The 14,078-nt window shown below is 43.2% G+C and overlaps 2 protein-coding genes across 16 annotated transcripts in view; one reads left to right on the top strand and one right to left on the bottom strand.

Moving 5' to 3' along the window:
- Positions 1-4,678, bottom strand: part of LOC110524924 (polypyrimidine tract-binding protein 3) — a 102,768-nt gene extending 98,090 nt beyond the window's left edge. For 2 of the 13 annotated variants that reach the window (XM_090233579.1, XM_036976565.2), the window contains exon 1: positions 3,713-3,948. Coding sequence is in view for 4 of the 13 variants with exons in the window: in XM_036976560.2 (XP_036832455.2) it covers positions 4,557-4,622 (66 nt within the window). In the remaining 9 variants the exon portion in view is untranslated. Of the gene's footprint in view, positions 1-3,712; positions 3,978-4,556 lie in introns of those variants that run through there. The other 11 variants (XM_036976560.2, XM_036976559.2, XM_090233578.1 and 8 more) reach the window with 11 other exon arrangements.
- The window catches only part of kiaa1958 (KIAA1958 ortholog), a 56,357-nt gene continuing 44,569 nt past the window's right edge, over positions 2,291-14,078 (top strand). The window contains exons 1-2 of one of the 3 annotated variants that reach the window (XM_090233577.1): positions 2,291-2,503; positions 11,718-11,829. In XM_090233577.1, coding sequence (XP_090089703.1) covers positions 11,776-11,829 — 54 coding nt within the window. In that variant the 5' untranslated portion in view covers positions 2,291-2,503; positions 11,718-11,775. The remainder of the gene's footprint in view (positions 2,504-11,717; positions 11,830-14,078) is intronic. The other 2 variants (XR_016495817.1, XM_090233576.1) reach the window with 2 other exon arrangements.

Below are 14,078 nucleotides of genomic sequence, written 5' to 3'. Positions count from 1 at the left end.
CGGCATACACATCACAGACAAACTGAATTGGTCCACTCACACAGACAGCATCGTGAAGAAGGCGCAGCAGCGCCTCTTCAACCTCAGGAGGCTGAAGAAATTCGGCTTGTCACCAAAAGCACTCACAAACTTCTACAGATGCACAATCGAGAGCATCCTGGCGGGCTGTATCACCGCCTGGTATGGCAACTGCACCGCCCTCAACCGTAAGGCTCTCCAGAGGGTAGTGAGGTCTGCACAACGCATCACCGGGGGCAAACTACCTGCCCTCCAGGACACCTACACCACCCGATGTCACAGGAAGGCCATAAAGATCATCAAGGACATCAACCACCCGAGCCACTGCCTGTTCACCCCGCTATCATCCAGAAGGCGAGGTCAGTACAGGTGCATCAAAGCTGGGACCGAGAGACTGAAAAACAGCTTCTATCTCAAGGCCATCAGACTGTTAAACAGCCACCACTAACACTGAGTGGCTGCTGCCAACACACTGACACTGACTCAACTCCAGCCACTTTAATAATGGGAATTGATGGGAAATGATGTAAATATATCACTAGCCACTTTAAACAATGCTACCTTATATAAATGTTACTTACCCTACATTATTCATCTCATATGCATACGTATATACTGTACTCTATATCATCGACGGTATCCTTATGTAATACATGTATCACTAGCCACTTTATACTATACTATGCTACTTTGTTTACATACTCATCTCATTTGTACATACTGTACCCGATACCATCTACTGTATCTTGCCTATGCTGCTCTGTACCATCACTCATTCATATATCCTTATGTACATATTCTTTATCCCCTTACACTGTGTACAAGACAGTAGTTTTGGAATTGTTAGTTAGATTACTTGTTATTACTGCATTGTCGGAACTAGAAGCACAAGCATTTCGCTACACTCGCATTAACATCTGCTAACCATGTGTATGTGACAAATAAAATTTGATTTGATTTGAGGAAGTTAAAGCTTGGTCGCAAATGGGTCTTCCAAATGGACAATGACCCCAAGCATACTTCCAAAGTTGTGGCAAAATGGCTTAAGGACAACAAAGTGAAGGTATTGGAGTGGCCATCACAAAGCCCTGACCTCAATCCTATAGAAAATGCGTGGGCAGAACTGAAAAAGCATGTGCGAGCAAGGAGGCCAACAAACCTGACTCAATTACACCAGCTCTGTCTGGAGGAATGGGCCAAAATTCATCCAACATATTGTGGGAAGCTTGTGGAAGGCTACCCGAAACATTTGACCCAAGTTAAACAATTTAAATGCAATGCTACCAAATACAAATTGAGTGTATGTAAACTTCTGACCCACTGGGAATGTGATGAAATAAATAAAAGCTGAAATAAATCATTCTCTCTACTATTATTCTGACATTTCACATTCTTAAAATAAAGTTGTGATCCTAACTGACCTAAGACTGGGAATTTATACTAGGATTAAAATGTCAGGAATTGTGAAAAAATGAATTTACATTCATTTGGCTAAGGTGTATGTAAACTTCCGACTTCAACTGTATATAAATGTTGAGGTAAAATTCCCATGAACTGAATAAAAAATACAAGTTAAATGGGTTTCCATCGCATTTTCAAATGTACTGATTGTTTTCTCACCAAAAAGAGGTAGTTATATAGTGAGTGTGCCTTTGCATGTGCCCTCTAACCAACCATACATGGCGAGATTATAATGGACCAAAAAATATATTTTAATTTGTCAAACAGGCAGTCAAGCATCGATGATCATGTCACCAGAATAAGACCCTCGATATTTATTGGAAAGCGGCATCAAGCTCATCATCTTGCACTTTCACCACCCTGTGAAGTTCATAACTTATTTCATCTGTAGCCTAATAAACTGCATGCTTTCCCGACGAGTCTGAGTGGGAGGACCACACAATATGTCCTATGTTGGTTATTATATCAATATTTGCGTACTAAAAACGTTCCCACCGACATTTCTTGCATACTTGACTTTACCGACACAAAAAGATCCCACCTTGTCTATCGTATTTCGTTTTTTCAAAATGTTAAAAGTTTACCGAAAAAATGTTCTGTTTCCATCAGGCCTGTCGTGACATGTTTTATCCGACATGTAGACCTACTTTACTGCATAAAAAGGTTCGACATGTAGACCTACTTTACTGCATAAAAAGGTTCGACATGTAGACCTACTTTACTGCATAAAAAGGTTCGATGGAAACCTGGTTGGTGTTATGATGACACGCATTCATCAACAATAAGACAGCTGTTGTGTTTGGTTCACATCAATACGGGATGATGTGGCAAACAGCTCACACGCCAAAACAATAGCCTGCCTTATCACTGATAGTTGCCGTAGAGATGTGTGATGTACAATCACGGAAATCCCCACTGGAGAAGCTCACAACACAATCAGCTCACTGCACATTGGAACCATCCACTACATTTAACGCTACTTGTATATCCATATCCTACACGAGGCCCCAACTAACTAACTCGTGTAAGTGATTTGAGTGATGATCCACTTCCACGTCGTTACATTGTTGCATTGTATTTGTTACATGAATAAGAAATGGAGAGAGGACCGAGCGGTCAACAGTTAAGCGACAGTCTTTTGTTTCGGGAAGAGAAGGCAAGGCAGACAGCGTGGCAGATCATTCGAAGTTGAGAGGTGGCATAGATAGAAATGCTACAAATTGGCGAACCAAACTGCACAATTATGGTCACCAATTGCAAGTTAGTTTGTAGGCAAAAAATAGGATACAAAAAAACGCGTCATAGGTTATGACGGTTTTATTACATGTTATTACTAAGTTATAACATGTATATCTGTGTTAATGTGTGCAGCCCCACGCCGATACACCTGTTGGATAATTGAGCATATGGAGCATATGTATCTGAAAAGAATTGTCTGAAAATGTTGTAGAGAAATGTTGTAGGATGAAGATTTTATAAATCTATCGACCAGCCCCCCGCCCACATGCCGTTATTTTCCCACGCACACGAGTAGTAAACAATGATTTAGAATAGCTCATATTCCGTTGTTTAAACAGCTCTGATATCATGTATATCTATGCTTAAATTGCACCATTTTACTTCAAGACTATTCTGTTGTAACTAGTTGTACATATTCTCTAAATGATGCTTTCGGTAGTCTATGTATCAAGAGCCTCTGTTGTTTTCGCGAAGAAAGAAACGCCCCTTGCATATCTTAAAATGGCAGCATATCTTAATCAATGTCTTGATTTGTTACTTTTACTGTCCATGTGTGGCGATACTGTATTACTTACAGTAATGACACATATCATGCGAGAGTAGGGACAATAGAAAAAGCGTAGGCAACTAGCTCAACAATTGAAGGGAAACGGGCTATTTTCTATGACTTTATTAAGTCAACTCTAGATAATGAACCAGCAAACGTCCATGCGCATAGACACAGAAATATGATGACCTCTCTAATCTATAGTCTTTTTTCGGTGACGTGAAGTCCTTAATTGAATAGAATATGACCAATAAATCTATGTGAACACTTAAAAGAAGGTTAGGTTTAGGCTGCGAGTGGGCTTGTTTGTCCCCCCCCCCCCTGCGTGCAAATCTCAACATTTTCTATCCGTGACTATAATTCCACTACACATTAAACAGGTTTCCTGCAAAAATGTTACATGCTTTTGTGTAACGGGCAATTACTGTAAAGAAAAAAGCAACATACCCATCCATTGCACAGAGGAAACAGTGTAGAAAGGACAGTGAACGCTCAGGAAAGTGAAGAAATCGGTTTGGGTGTTGTTACTACTGCTCAGCTAGCTCGCGCCCCTCCAACACTGAAATGTTCGCTCTCATACGCACAATGGCACGCTTCCTGTTAAACTGACGTGAAAATACACAGACAGACATGTACAGACGCCTTGCCTGCCTGCCTGCCTCGCTGTACAAAATGGCCTCTCCTCTCAGGCAGCTCCAACATAGACACACACACCTTTGTCACTTCCAACAACGAACGCACATCCATGTACACCACTCTGCGCCTTAGCGCGCCATCACCGCGCACACAGTTTGGATAGAAATTAGGATAGAATATGTCTGTGCCGCCCTGTCAGCGATAAAGACTGAGATCTCATCTAGGGACAGAGTGGACTCTGCTGCAGACTAGCAGTTAGTTGAACAGGAATAATCTTGTTCAATGGCAGGTATTAATTAATTAAGTTAATGGATCACACTGATCCAAGACTCACTTTAATTAATTGGCCACACTAATTTACCCATGAGAGTCACCACGAAATCATAGCACTTAAAGAAATTCATTATCAAATACAGTTTTAAGGAATAATTAACACAAACATGTTTATTTTACTATCATTGTGGGACCAAACAATTTAGTCCCATTCAAAATCCTATTTTCCCTAAACTTAAACCCAAACCTAACTCTAATTGTAACCCTAAACCGAAAACAGCCTTTTTCCTTGTGGGGACCGGTGAATTGTCCTTGTTTTTGTTTTACTAATGCCCCCCTCCCACACACACACACACACACACACACACACACATACACTTACTACATTTGGGCCTACATCATGTCTGCCATTCCTTGTTTCCTGCACTGTCAATGGTTGTTTCATCATGGTTCTATGCAGCACAGTGAGCACACAGCTTACCAAAGCATCCTGAGACTGCAGCATGTACAAACTCGTTGCACCAGTCTGACCAGAAAGACTGAAGTATTGTATACATAGGCTATGCAATTAAAACATTACTCAAATACAAGGGAAAGCTATAGTTCCTAACATTATACTGCCCCCTATGTCACTCTCTTTCTTTCTCTCACCCTGTGTGTGTGTGTGTGTGTGTGTGTGTGTGTGTGTGTGTGTGTGTGTGTGTGTGTGTGCGTGCGTGCGTGCGTGTTGTGGTGTGCGTGTGTTCCCACATCACATGGTCAAGAGTAATGCGTTTGATATTCATTGACATCAGAGGACTGCAGCTGTGAAAAATATATTGATTAATCCTAATGTAGCCTAAAGGATTCCCATTCAAAATTCTGTTTTCCCAAACCCCTAAAACTAACATTTACGACAGCATTTACGACAGCAAATTTCAATTTACAAAAAATGAAATGACTGTGTTTTTGTCCTTTGAGTTTCTAGTCATGAAATCTATGCAGCCTACTCAATCACTTTTTATAGCTAATGTTTACAGGCCTCCTGGGCCATATACAGCGTTCCTCACTGAGTTCCCTGAATTCCTATAGGACCTTGTAGTCATGGCAGAGAATATTATAATCTTTGGTGACTTTAATATTCACATGGAAAAGCCCAAAGACCCACTCCAAAAGGCTTTCAGAGCCATCATCGACTCAGTGGGTTTTGTCCAATATGTCTCCGAACCTACTCACTGCCACAGTCATACCCTGAATCTAGTTTTGTCCTGTGGAATAAATGTTTTTCCTCATAATGCTGGACTATCGGACCACCATTTTATTACGTTTGCTATTGCAACAAATAATCTGCTCAGACCTCAACCAAGGATCATCAAAAGCCATGCTATAAATTCTCAGACAGCCCAAAGATTCCTAGATGCCCTTCCAGACTCCCTCTACCTACCCAAGGACGTCTCCGATTTGGTCTTGCCGAACATACCTACACGTACGCTACAATCACAAGACGCAGGTGTTCTAATTGTCCCTAGAATTTTGAAGCAAACAGATGGAGGCAGGGCTTTCTCCTATAGAGCTCCATTTTTATGAAATGGTCTGCCTATCCATGTGAGCGACTCAGACTCGGTCTCGACCTTAAGTCATTACTGAAGACTCATCTCTTCAGTGGGTCATATGATTGAGTGTAGTCTGGCCCAGGGGTGTGATGGTAAACGGAAAGGCACTGGAGTGACGAACCGCCCTTGCTGTCTCTGCCTGGCCGGTTCCCCTCTCTCCACTGGGATTCTCTGCCTCTGACCCTATTATGGGGGCTGAGTCACTGGCTTACTGGTGCTCTTCCATGCCGTCCCTAGGAGGGGTGCGTCACTTGAGAGGGTTGAGTCACTAACGTGATCTTCCTGTCCAGGTTGGTGCCCCCAACGTGTGGTAGAGGAGATCTTCGTGGGCTATACTCAGGCTTGTCTCAGGGTACTAAATTGGTGGTCTGTTGATATCCCTCTAGTGGTGTGGGGATTATCCTCAGCCTGGTCTCAGGGTAGTAAGTTGGTGGTCTGTTGATATCCCTCTAGTGGTGTGGGGATTATCCTCAGCCTGGTCTCAGGGTAGTAAGTTGGTGGTCTGTTGATATCCCTCTAGTGGTGTGGGGATTATCCTCAGCCTGGTCTCAAGGTAGTAAGTTGGTGGTGTCATGACGTTGGCCTGGGGGGGTGGTTTATGACAGTCATAAATACCTCCTCCACCCTTTTTCCTCTCTCTACCCTACTAAGGTTACATTTGCAAACCCCTGGGGTTTAGGTGGGGGGAAATGAACTATATTCTGGTAATCCGACCAATTGAACATATGCAGTGGTACTTAATGAATATGATGTCAGTTCGGTTGTCATCTGAGACATTCTCATCAATGATAAGATGACATAAACTCTACAGTGGAAAGTCTACACATCAGAGTTATCGGATTCACATGGAATTGTTGTTCAATTTAAATGTTTGAATATGAAATTATTTGTGATGGGATGAAATGTGATTTTAGCTTCTAAAATGTGAGATGTGGGTTTTCATAAGGTTAGGTCTGCTCACTCAGTGGCCCGCCTCTGTGAAGGGACAAGGGCTATAAAACGTTTCAAACACACCCTTTTCTCCCTTCCTATATAAAGCCTTGACGACAATAGAACTTCCTGTTCCAATGAGGTAGGATGACGATCCTATGTCAGAATGGTTCAGATAATAACTACAGAATGAAGCCAACATCCGCATGAGTTTTGGTTGCGAATGGTATGAACTTTGAACTCTTATTCACGACAGAAGTGATACCTCCTAGCCGTTGAGTTAGCGACCGCAGCTGCAAACGCAGGTTAGGAAGGAACAGACAGAGTATCCCATCTACCACACAACGACGTTACTACAACTTATCCAAGTGACCACCAGAAACATTCTTCAAAGGACAGAGGACTCGGTTTGGCAACAATGTCTCCCATCTACCACCAACCTGCTGAAGCGCAGCTCAGAGTAAATATTTATTGCATTTTCCTTTTCCAAATGGGCGGTAATTTAGAATGCATAAGATACACAGCTTCGCCTTTGTTCCTGTCTTCCCGCTCTTTCACTCAACCCAGCCCCTTTTCCTTTGTGTAACAAGCTGTCATGTCTGTTCCGCCCGCTAGGGACGTTTTTCCTTTATGATGTAAAGAATTATCCAGGTATAATTAATTCTTTGTAAATGTAGTTCTGGGTGATTGGTTAGGTATTTAGTAAATAAGTAATTATACCCAATTTTGTATTGCTGATTCAAATTGTTAGCCAGGGTTCTTGCAGATAACCAAGAATTTACAACTTTCCGATTATGAGACTGAAGTAAGATGACGATTGATATTGACTGCTATTGATCTAAAATATTACTATATCTTTAAGAGTTTATTCGGAAGATAACAGCACCTTAAATATTATTTTGTGGTGCCTGACTCTCTAGTTAATTCCATTTACCTGATTAGCTCAATCAGGTGATATTAATTACAGAGAAATTATTTTATAGAATAGCATGTCATAGCAATTAATCTGGCATAGCCAAAGACACGACAGTGGTCTGTTGATATCCCTCTAGTGGTGTGGGGACTATACTCAGCCTGGTCTCAGGGTAGTAAGTTGGTGGTTTGTTGATATTCCTGTAGTGGTGTGGGGGCTGTGCTTTGGCAAAGTGGGTGGGGTTATATCCTGCCTGGTTGGCCCTGTCCGGGGGTATCAACAGACAGGTCCACAGTGTCCCCGAACCTCCACCTGTCTCAGCCTCCAGTATTTATGCTGCAATAGTCTATGTGCCGGGTGGCTAGGGTCAGTCTGTTATCTGGTGTAATTATCCTGTCTTATCTACTGTCCTGTGTGAATTGAAGTATGCTCCCTCAAATTCTCTCTCCCTTCCCTCGCGGAAGACCTGAGTCCTAGGACCATGCCTCAGGATTTGCCTAGCCTGATGACTCCTGGCTGTCTCCAGTTTCAACTGTTCTGCCTGCGGAACATCCAGACGTTCATCCAATTACATTAAATCCCGGACGTGAAACTATGAGATCAGGTTGAATGTTCCATAGTGTCAGCAACAGTCCTGAACTAGCCTATCCTACAGTTCAACCCATTCTTTAGTGTGGGTGACTTACAGAAAGCTGGCATGACAAACCCTGTTCATCACAGGAGCAAGTCGTGGAATAGGGAAAGCTATCGCACTCAAAGCTGTCAGGGACGTGCCAATGTTGTCATAGCTTAGAGAGGAACCAGACTCTGAGAGTTGGCCTGTCCTCTTCTGGTTGTGCCAGGTGGAGATCATAAGAGTACATGGCCATTAAGGCCAGATCGTTCTTCAAGATGTTCATAGATGACCAGCAGGGTCGAATAATAATCACAGTAGTTGTCGAGGGTGCAACAGATCAGTATCTCAGGAGTAAATGTCAGTTGGCTTTTCATAGCCGAGCATTCAGAGGACGAGACAGCAGTTGTGGTAGTGACAGAGAGATTTGAAAACAGCAGGTCCGGGACAAGGTAGCACATCTAGTGAACAGGCCAGGGTTCCCTAGCCGCAGACAGTATACAATTTAACGTTTGGTACAGATTGTCCTCCCACGTCTGTCCCTCTTTGTAAATTTGTTAATTTCATCCAGGATCGCTTACATTAACATATCAGTTTTGAATTGAGTTGAACGTTCTGTTAGTTTCTGACTTTTTTTTTGTAAGGAAGGAAATCTATTTAAAATGGAAATGTTTGGGATTCCGTAAGTAGAGATGGAGTCCTCCATCGGGGTCTTGATAGGCAGTAGGGCTGATTTTGTTAGGTTCATTTTATAACTTGAGATATAAGCTGAATTGATCTATGATCTTTAATGTGTTTGGGTGTGCTCGTTTTGTGTAGCCAGTTGTTGTGATAACCATCTTGTGTGTTGACAGAAATACTTTCCACAAAACCTTCTCAATTAGATGTAGGCTTACCTGGCAGAAGTAAAATACAAGTCAGAAGTTTGGACAAACCTACTCATTCAAGGGGTTTTCTTTATTTCTTTATTATGGAATCATGTAGTAACCAAAAAAGTGTTAAAGAAATCTAAATGTATTTTAGATTCTTCAAAGTAGCCAAGATTGTGCAGAGCTGTCATCAAGGAAAAGTGTGGCTACTTTGAAGAATCTCAAATAAACAAATATAAAATATATTTTGATTTGTTTAACACTTGTTTTTTTTGTAGGTTTTTTCTTCCAGGCATGTAAATTCACTGAACCAGGGTCTGTAGTGACGCCTCTAGCACTGAGATGCAGTGTCTTAGACCGCTGAACCAGGGTCTGTAGTGACTCCTCCAGCACTGAGATGCAGTGTCTTAGACCGCTGAACCAGGGTCTGTAGTGACTCCTCCAGCACTGAGATGCAGTGTCTTAGACCGCTGAACCAGGGTCTGTAGTGACGCCTCTAGCACTGAGATGCAGTGTCTTAGACCGCTGAACCAGGGTCTGTAGTGACGCTTCCAGCACTGAGATGCAGTGTCTTAGACCACTGAACCAGGGTCTGTAGTGACGCTTCCAGCACTGAGATGCAGTGTCTTAGACTGCTGAACCAGGGTCTGTAGTGACGCCTCCAGCACTGAGATGCAGTGTCTTAGACCGCTGAACCAGGGTCTGTAGTGACTCCTCCAGCACTGAGATGCAGTGTCTTAGACCGCTGAACCAGGGTCTGTAGTGACTCCTCTAGCACTGAGATGCAGTGTCTTAGACCGCTGAACCAGGGTCTGTAGTGACGCCTCCAGCACTGAGATGCAGTGTCTTAGACCGCTGAACCAGGGTCTGTAGTGACGCCTCCAGCACTGAGATGCAGTGTCTTAGACCGCTGAACCAGGGTCTGTAGTGACTCCTCTAGCACTGAGATGCAGTGTCTTAGACCGCTGAACCAGGGTCTGTAGTGACGCCTCCAGCACTGAGATGCAGTGTCTTAGACCGCTGAACCAGGGTCTGTAGTGACGCCTCCAGCACTGAGATGCAGTGTCTTAGACCGCTGAACCAGGGTCTGTAGTGACGCCTCCAGCACTGAGATGCAGTGTCTTAGACCGCTGAACCAGGGTCTGTAGTGACTCCTCTAGCACGGAGATGCAGTGTCTTAGACCGCTGAACCAGGGTCTGTAGTGATGCCTCCAGCACTGAGATGCAGTGTCTTAGACCGCTGTGCCACTCGGGAGCCCACTGAGATGTAGTGTCTTAGACCGCTGTGCCACTCGAGAGCCCACTGAGATGCAGTGTCTTAGACCGCTGTGCCACTCGGGAGCCCACTGAGATGCAGTGTCTTAGACCGCTGTGCCACTCGGGAGCCCACTGAGATGCAGTGTCTTAGACCGCTGTGCCACTCGGGAGCCCACTGAGATGCAGTGTCTTAGACCGCTGTGCCACTCGGGAGCCCACTGAGATGCAGTGTCTTAGACCGCTGTGCCACTCGGGAGCCCACTGAGATGCAGTGTCTTAGACCGCTGTGCCACTCGAGAGCCCACTGAGATGCAGTGTCTTAGACCGCTGTGCCACTCGGGAGCCCACTGAGATGCAGTGTCTTAGACCGCTGTGCCACTCGGGAGCCCACTGAGATGCAGTGTCTTAGACCGCTGTGCCACTCGGGAGCCCACTGAGATGCAGTGTCTTAGACCGCTGTGCCACTCGGGAGCCCACTGAGATGCAGTGTCTTAGACCGCTGTGCCACTCGGGAGCCCACTGAGATGCAGTGTCTTAGACCGCTGTGCCACTCGGGAGCCCACTGAGATGAAGAAAATACAAAAAGTAGTGTAAACATATAGTGCCCTACTCTTGACCAAAGTCCTATGGGGAATAGGGTGCCACAGACTTGGTGTGGTAGAATGTGTCTGTTAATGTTAACACATTGTAGTATTGTCTCTAAGGTTATTGGTCAGGTATAAACATGTAGTATTGTAGTTATTGGTCAGGTATAAACATGTAGTATTGTAGTTCTTGGTCAGGTATAAACATGTAGTATTGTAGTTATTGGTCAGGTATAAACATGTAGTATTGTAGTTATTGGTCAGGTATAAACATGTAGTATTGTAGTTCTTGGTCAGGTATAAACATGTAGTATTGTAGTTATTGGTCAGGTATAAACATGTAGTATTGTAGTTCTTGGTCAGGTATAAACATGTAGTATTGTAGTTATTGGTCAGGTATAAACATGTAGTATTGTAGTTATTGGTCAGGTATAAACATATAGTTTTGTAGTTATTGGTCAGGTATAAACATGTAGTATTGTAGTTATTGGGCAGGTATAAACATGTAGTATTGTAGTTATTGGGCAGGTATAAACATGTAGTATTGTAGTTATTGGGCAGGTATAAACATGTAGTATTGTAGTTATTGGTCAGGTATAAACATGTAGTATTGTAGTTATTGGTCAGGTATAAACATGTAGTATTGTAGTTATTGGTCAGGTATAAACATGTAGTATTGTAGTTATTGGTCAGGTATAAACATATAGTATTGTAGTTATTGGTCAGGTATAAACATGCAGTATTGTAGTTATTGTACTGTAGTAATTCCTCTTTGGTCCTTAAAGGTACTGATATCCTGGTGAACCATTCCAGTGCCATTAACCAGGAAGCCTGGAGACACCCATGAAGAAGGTGGACCTTTATGTTGGGCGTCAACCTCCGAGGGACCTATCTGACGTGAGTGAATGGCTGCTGTCTCAAATGGCACCCTGTTCCCTTTAAAGTGCACTACTTTTGACTAGAGCCAACAGAGCTATGATGAAAAGTAGCATATATATGGAATAGGGTTCCATTTGAGACCTCGACAATGAATCAGTACGCTAAATAATGTCTGTCTCAACTTCGATGTTAATGACAGTTATGTAGTCTAGTGTGTTATTTACCAAACTGAAAAGGTGTTTGTTTATTGCAAGCTTTGAAAAAAATGGTAGTAAGTATTTAATGCCAGGAGATGGCAGTGTAATCTTGTCTGCAGTACTCTATGGTTATCAGCTGATCACCCATGTTATACAGGGCTGTCAGCTGATTACCCATGTTATACAGGGCTGTCAGCTGATCACCCATGTTATACAGGGCTGTCAGCTGATTACCCATGTTATACATGGCTGTCAGCTGATTACCCATGTTATACAGGGCTGTCAGCTGATTACCCATGTTATACAGGGCCGTCAGCTGATTACCCATGTTATACAGGGCTGTCAGCTGATTACCCATGTTATACAGGGCTGTCAGCTGATTACCCATGTTATACAGGGCTGTCAGCTGATCACCCATGTTATACAGGGCCGTCAGCTGATCACCCATGTTATACAGGGCTGTCAGCTGATTACCCATGTTATACAGGGCTGTCAGCTGATTACCCATGTTATACAGGGCCGTCAGCTGATTACCCATGTTATACAGGGCTGTCAGCTGATTACCCATGTTATACAGGGCCGTCAGCTGATTACCCATGTTATACAGGGCTGTCAGCTGATTACCCATGTTATACAGGGCCGTCAGCTGATTACCCATGTTATACAGGGCTGTCAGCTGATTACCCATGTTATACAGGGCCGTCAGCTGATTACCCATTTTATACAGGGCCCTCAGCTGATTACCCATGTTATACAGGGCTGTCAGCTGATCACCCATGTTATACAGGGCCCTCAGCTGATTACCTACAGTGCGTTCAGAAAGTATTCAGACCCCTTCCCGTTTGCCACATTTTGTTACGCCTTATTCTAAAATAGATTTATTTTAAATGTCCTCATTAATTTACACACAATACCAAATAATGACATCACAATACCCCATAATGACATCACAATCGCCCATAATGACATCACAATACCCCATAATGACATCACAATACCCCATAATGACATCACAATAGCCCATAATGACATCACAATACCCCATAATGACAAAGCGAAAATAGGATTTTAGAAAGTTTTGCAAATACATTACAAATTTAAAAATTACATAAGTATTCAGAACCTTTGCTATGAGACTCGAAATTGAGCTCAGGTTCATCCTGTTTCCATTGATCATCCTTGAGATGTTTCTACAACTTGATTGGAGTCTGTGGTAAATTCAATTGATTGGACATGATTTGGAAAGGCACACACCTGTCTATATAAGGTCCCACAGTTGACAGTTCAGGACATAGCAAAACCAAGCGATGAGGTCGAAGGAATTGTCCACGGAGCTCCGAGACAGGATTGTGTCGAGACACAGATCTGGGGAAGGGTACCAAAACATTTCTGCAGCATTGAAGGTCCCCAAGAACACAGTGGATTTGCAGAGCCCGGACTTGAAGCCAAATATCTCTGGAGAGACCTGAAAATAGCTGTGCAGCGACACTCCCCATCCAACCTGACAGAGCTTGAGAGGATCTGCAGAGAAGAATGGGGGAAACTCCCCAAATATAGGTGTGCCAAGCTTGTAGCGTCATACCCAAGAAGACTGGAGGCTGTAATCGCTGCCAACGGTGATTCAACAAAGTACTGAGTAGAGCTCTTAAAAAAAAATATATATATATACTTACGCAAAAATGTCTCAAAACCTGTCTTTGTTTTGTGATTATGTAGTTGTGTGTAGATTTATGTAGAAAAAAACAACATTTTAATACATTTTAGTATAAGGCTGTAACGTAACATAATGTGGAAAACGTCAAGGGGTCTGAACACTGTATGTTGCAACGACCCCAGGCTTCCTCGGTGCTACCTAATCTGTGCTTCCATTACATTTGGTGTATATTGCAACGACCCCAGGCTTCCTCGGTGCTACCTAATCTGTGCTTCCATTACATTTGGTGTATATTGCAACGACCCCAGGCTTCCTCGGTGCTACCTAATCTGTGCTTCCATTACATTTGGTGTATATTGCAACGACCCCAGGCTTCCTCGGTGCTACCTAATCTGTGCTTCCATTACATTTGGTGT

Source organism: Oncorhynchus mykiss, chromosome 5 (genome assembly GCF_057628025.1).
Source record: "Oncorhynchus mykiss isolate SJ-2025 chromosome 5, ASM5762802v1, whole genome shotgun sequence".
In the NCBI taxonomy this organism is placed as follows: Eukaryota; Metazoa; Chordata; class Actinopteri; order Salmoniformes; family Salmonidae; genus Oncorhynchus; species Oncorhynchus mykiss.
Note: the sequence above shows the minus strand (reverse complement) of the source record. Positions and strands in the feature narration are given on the sequence as shown.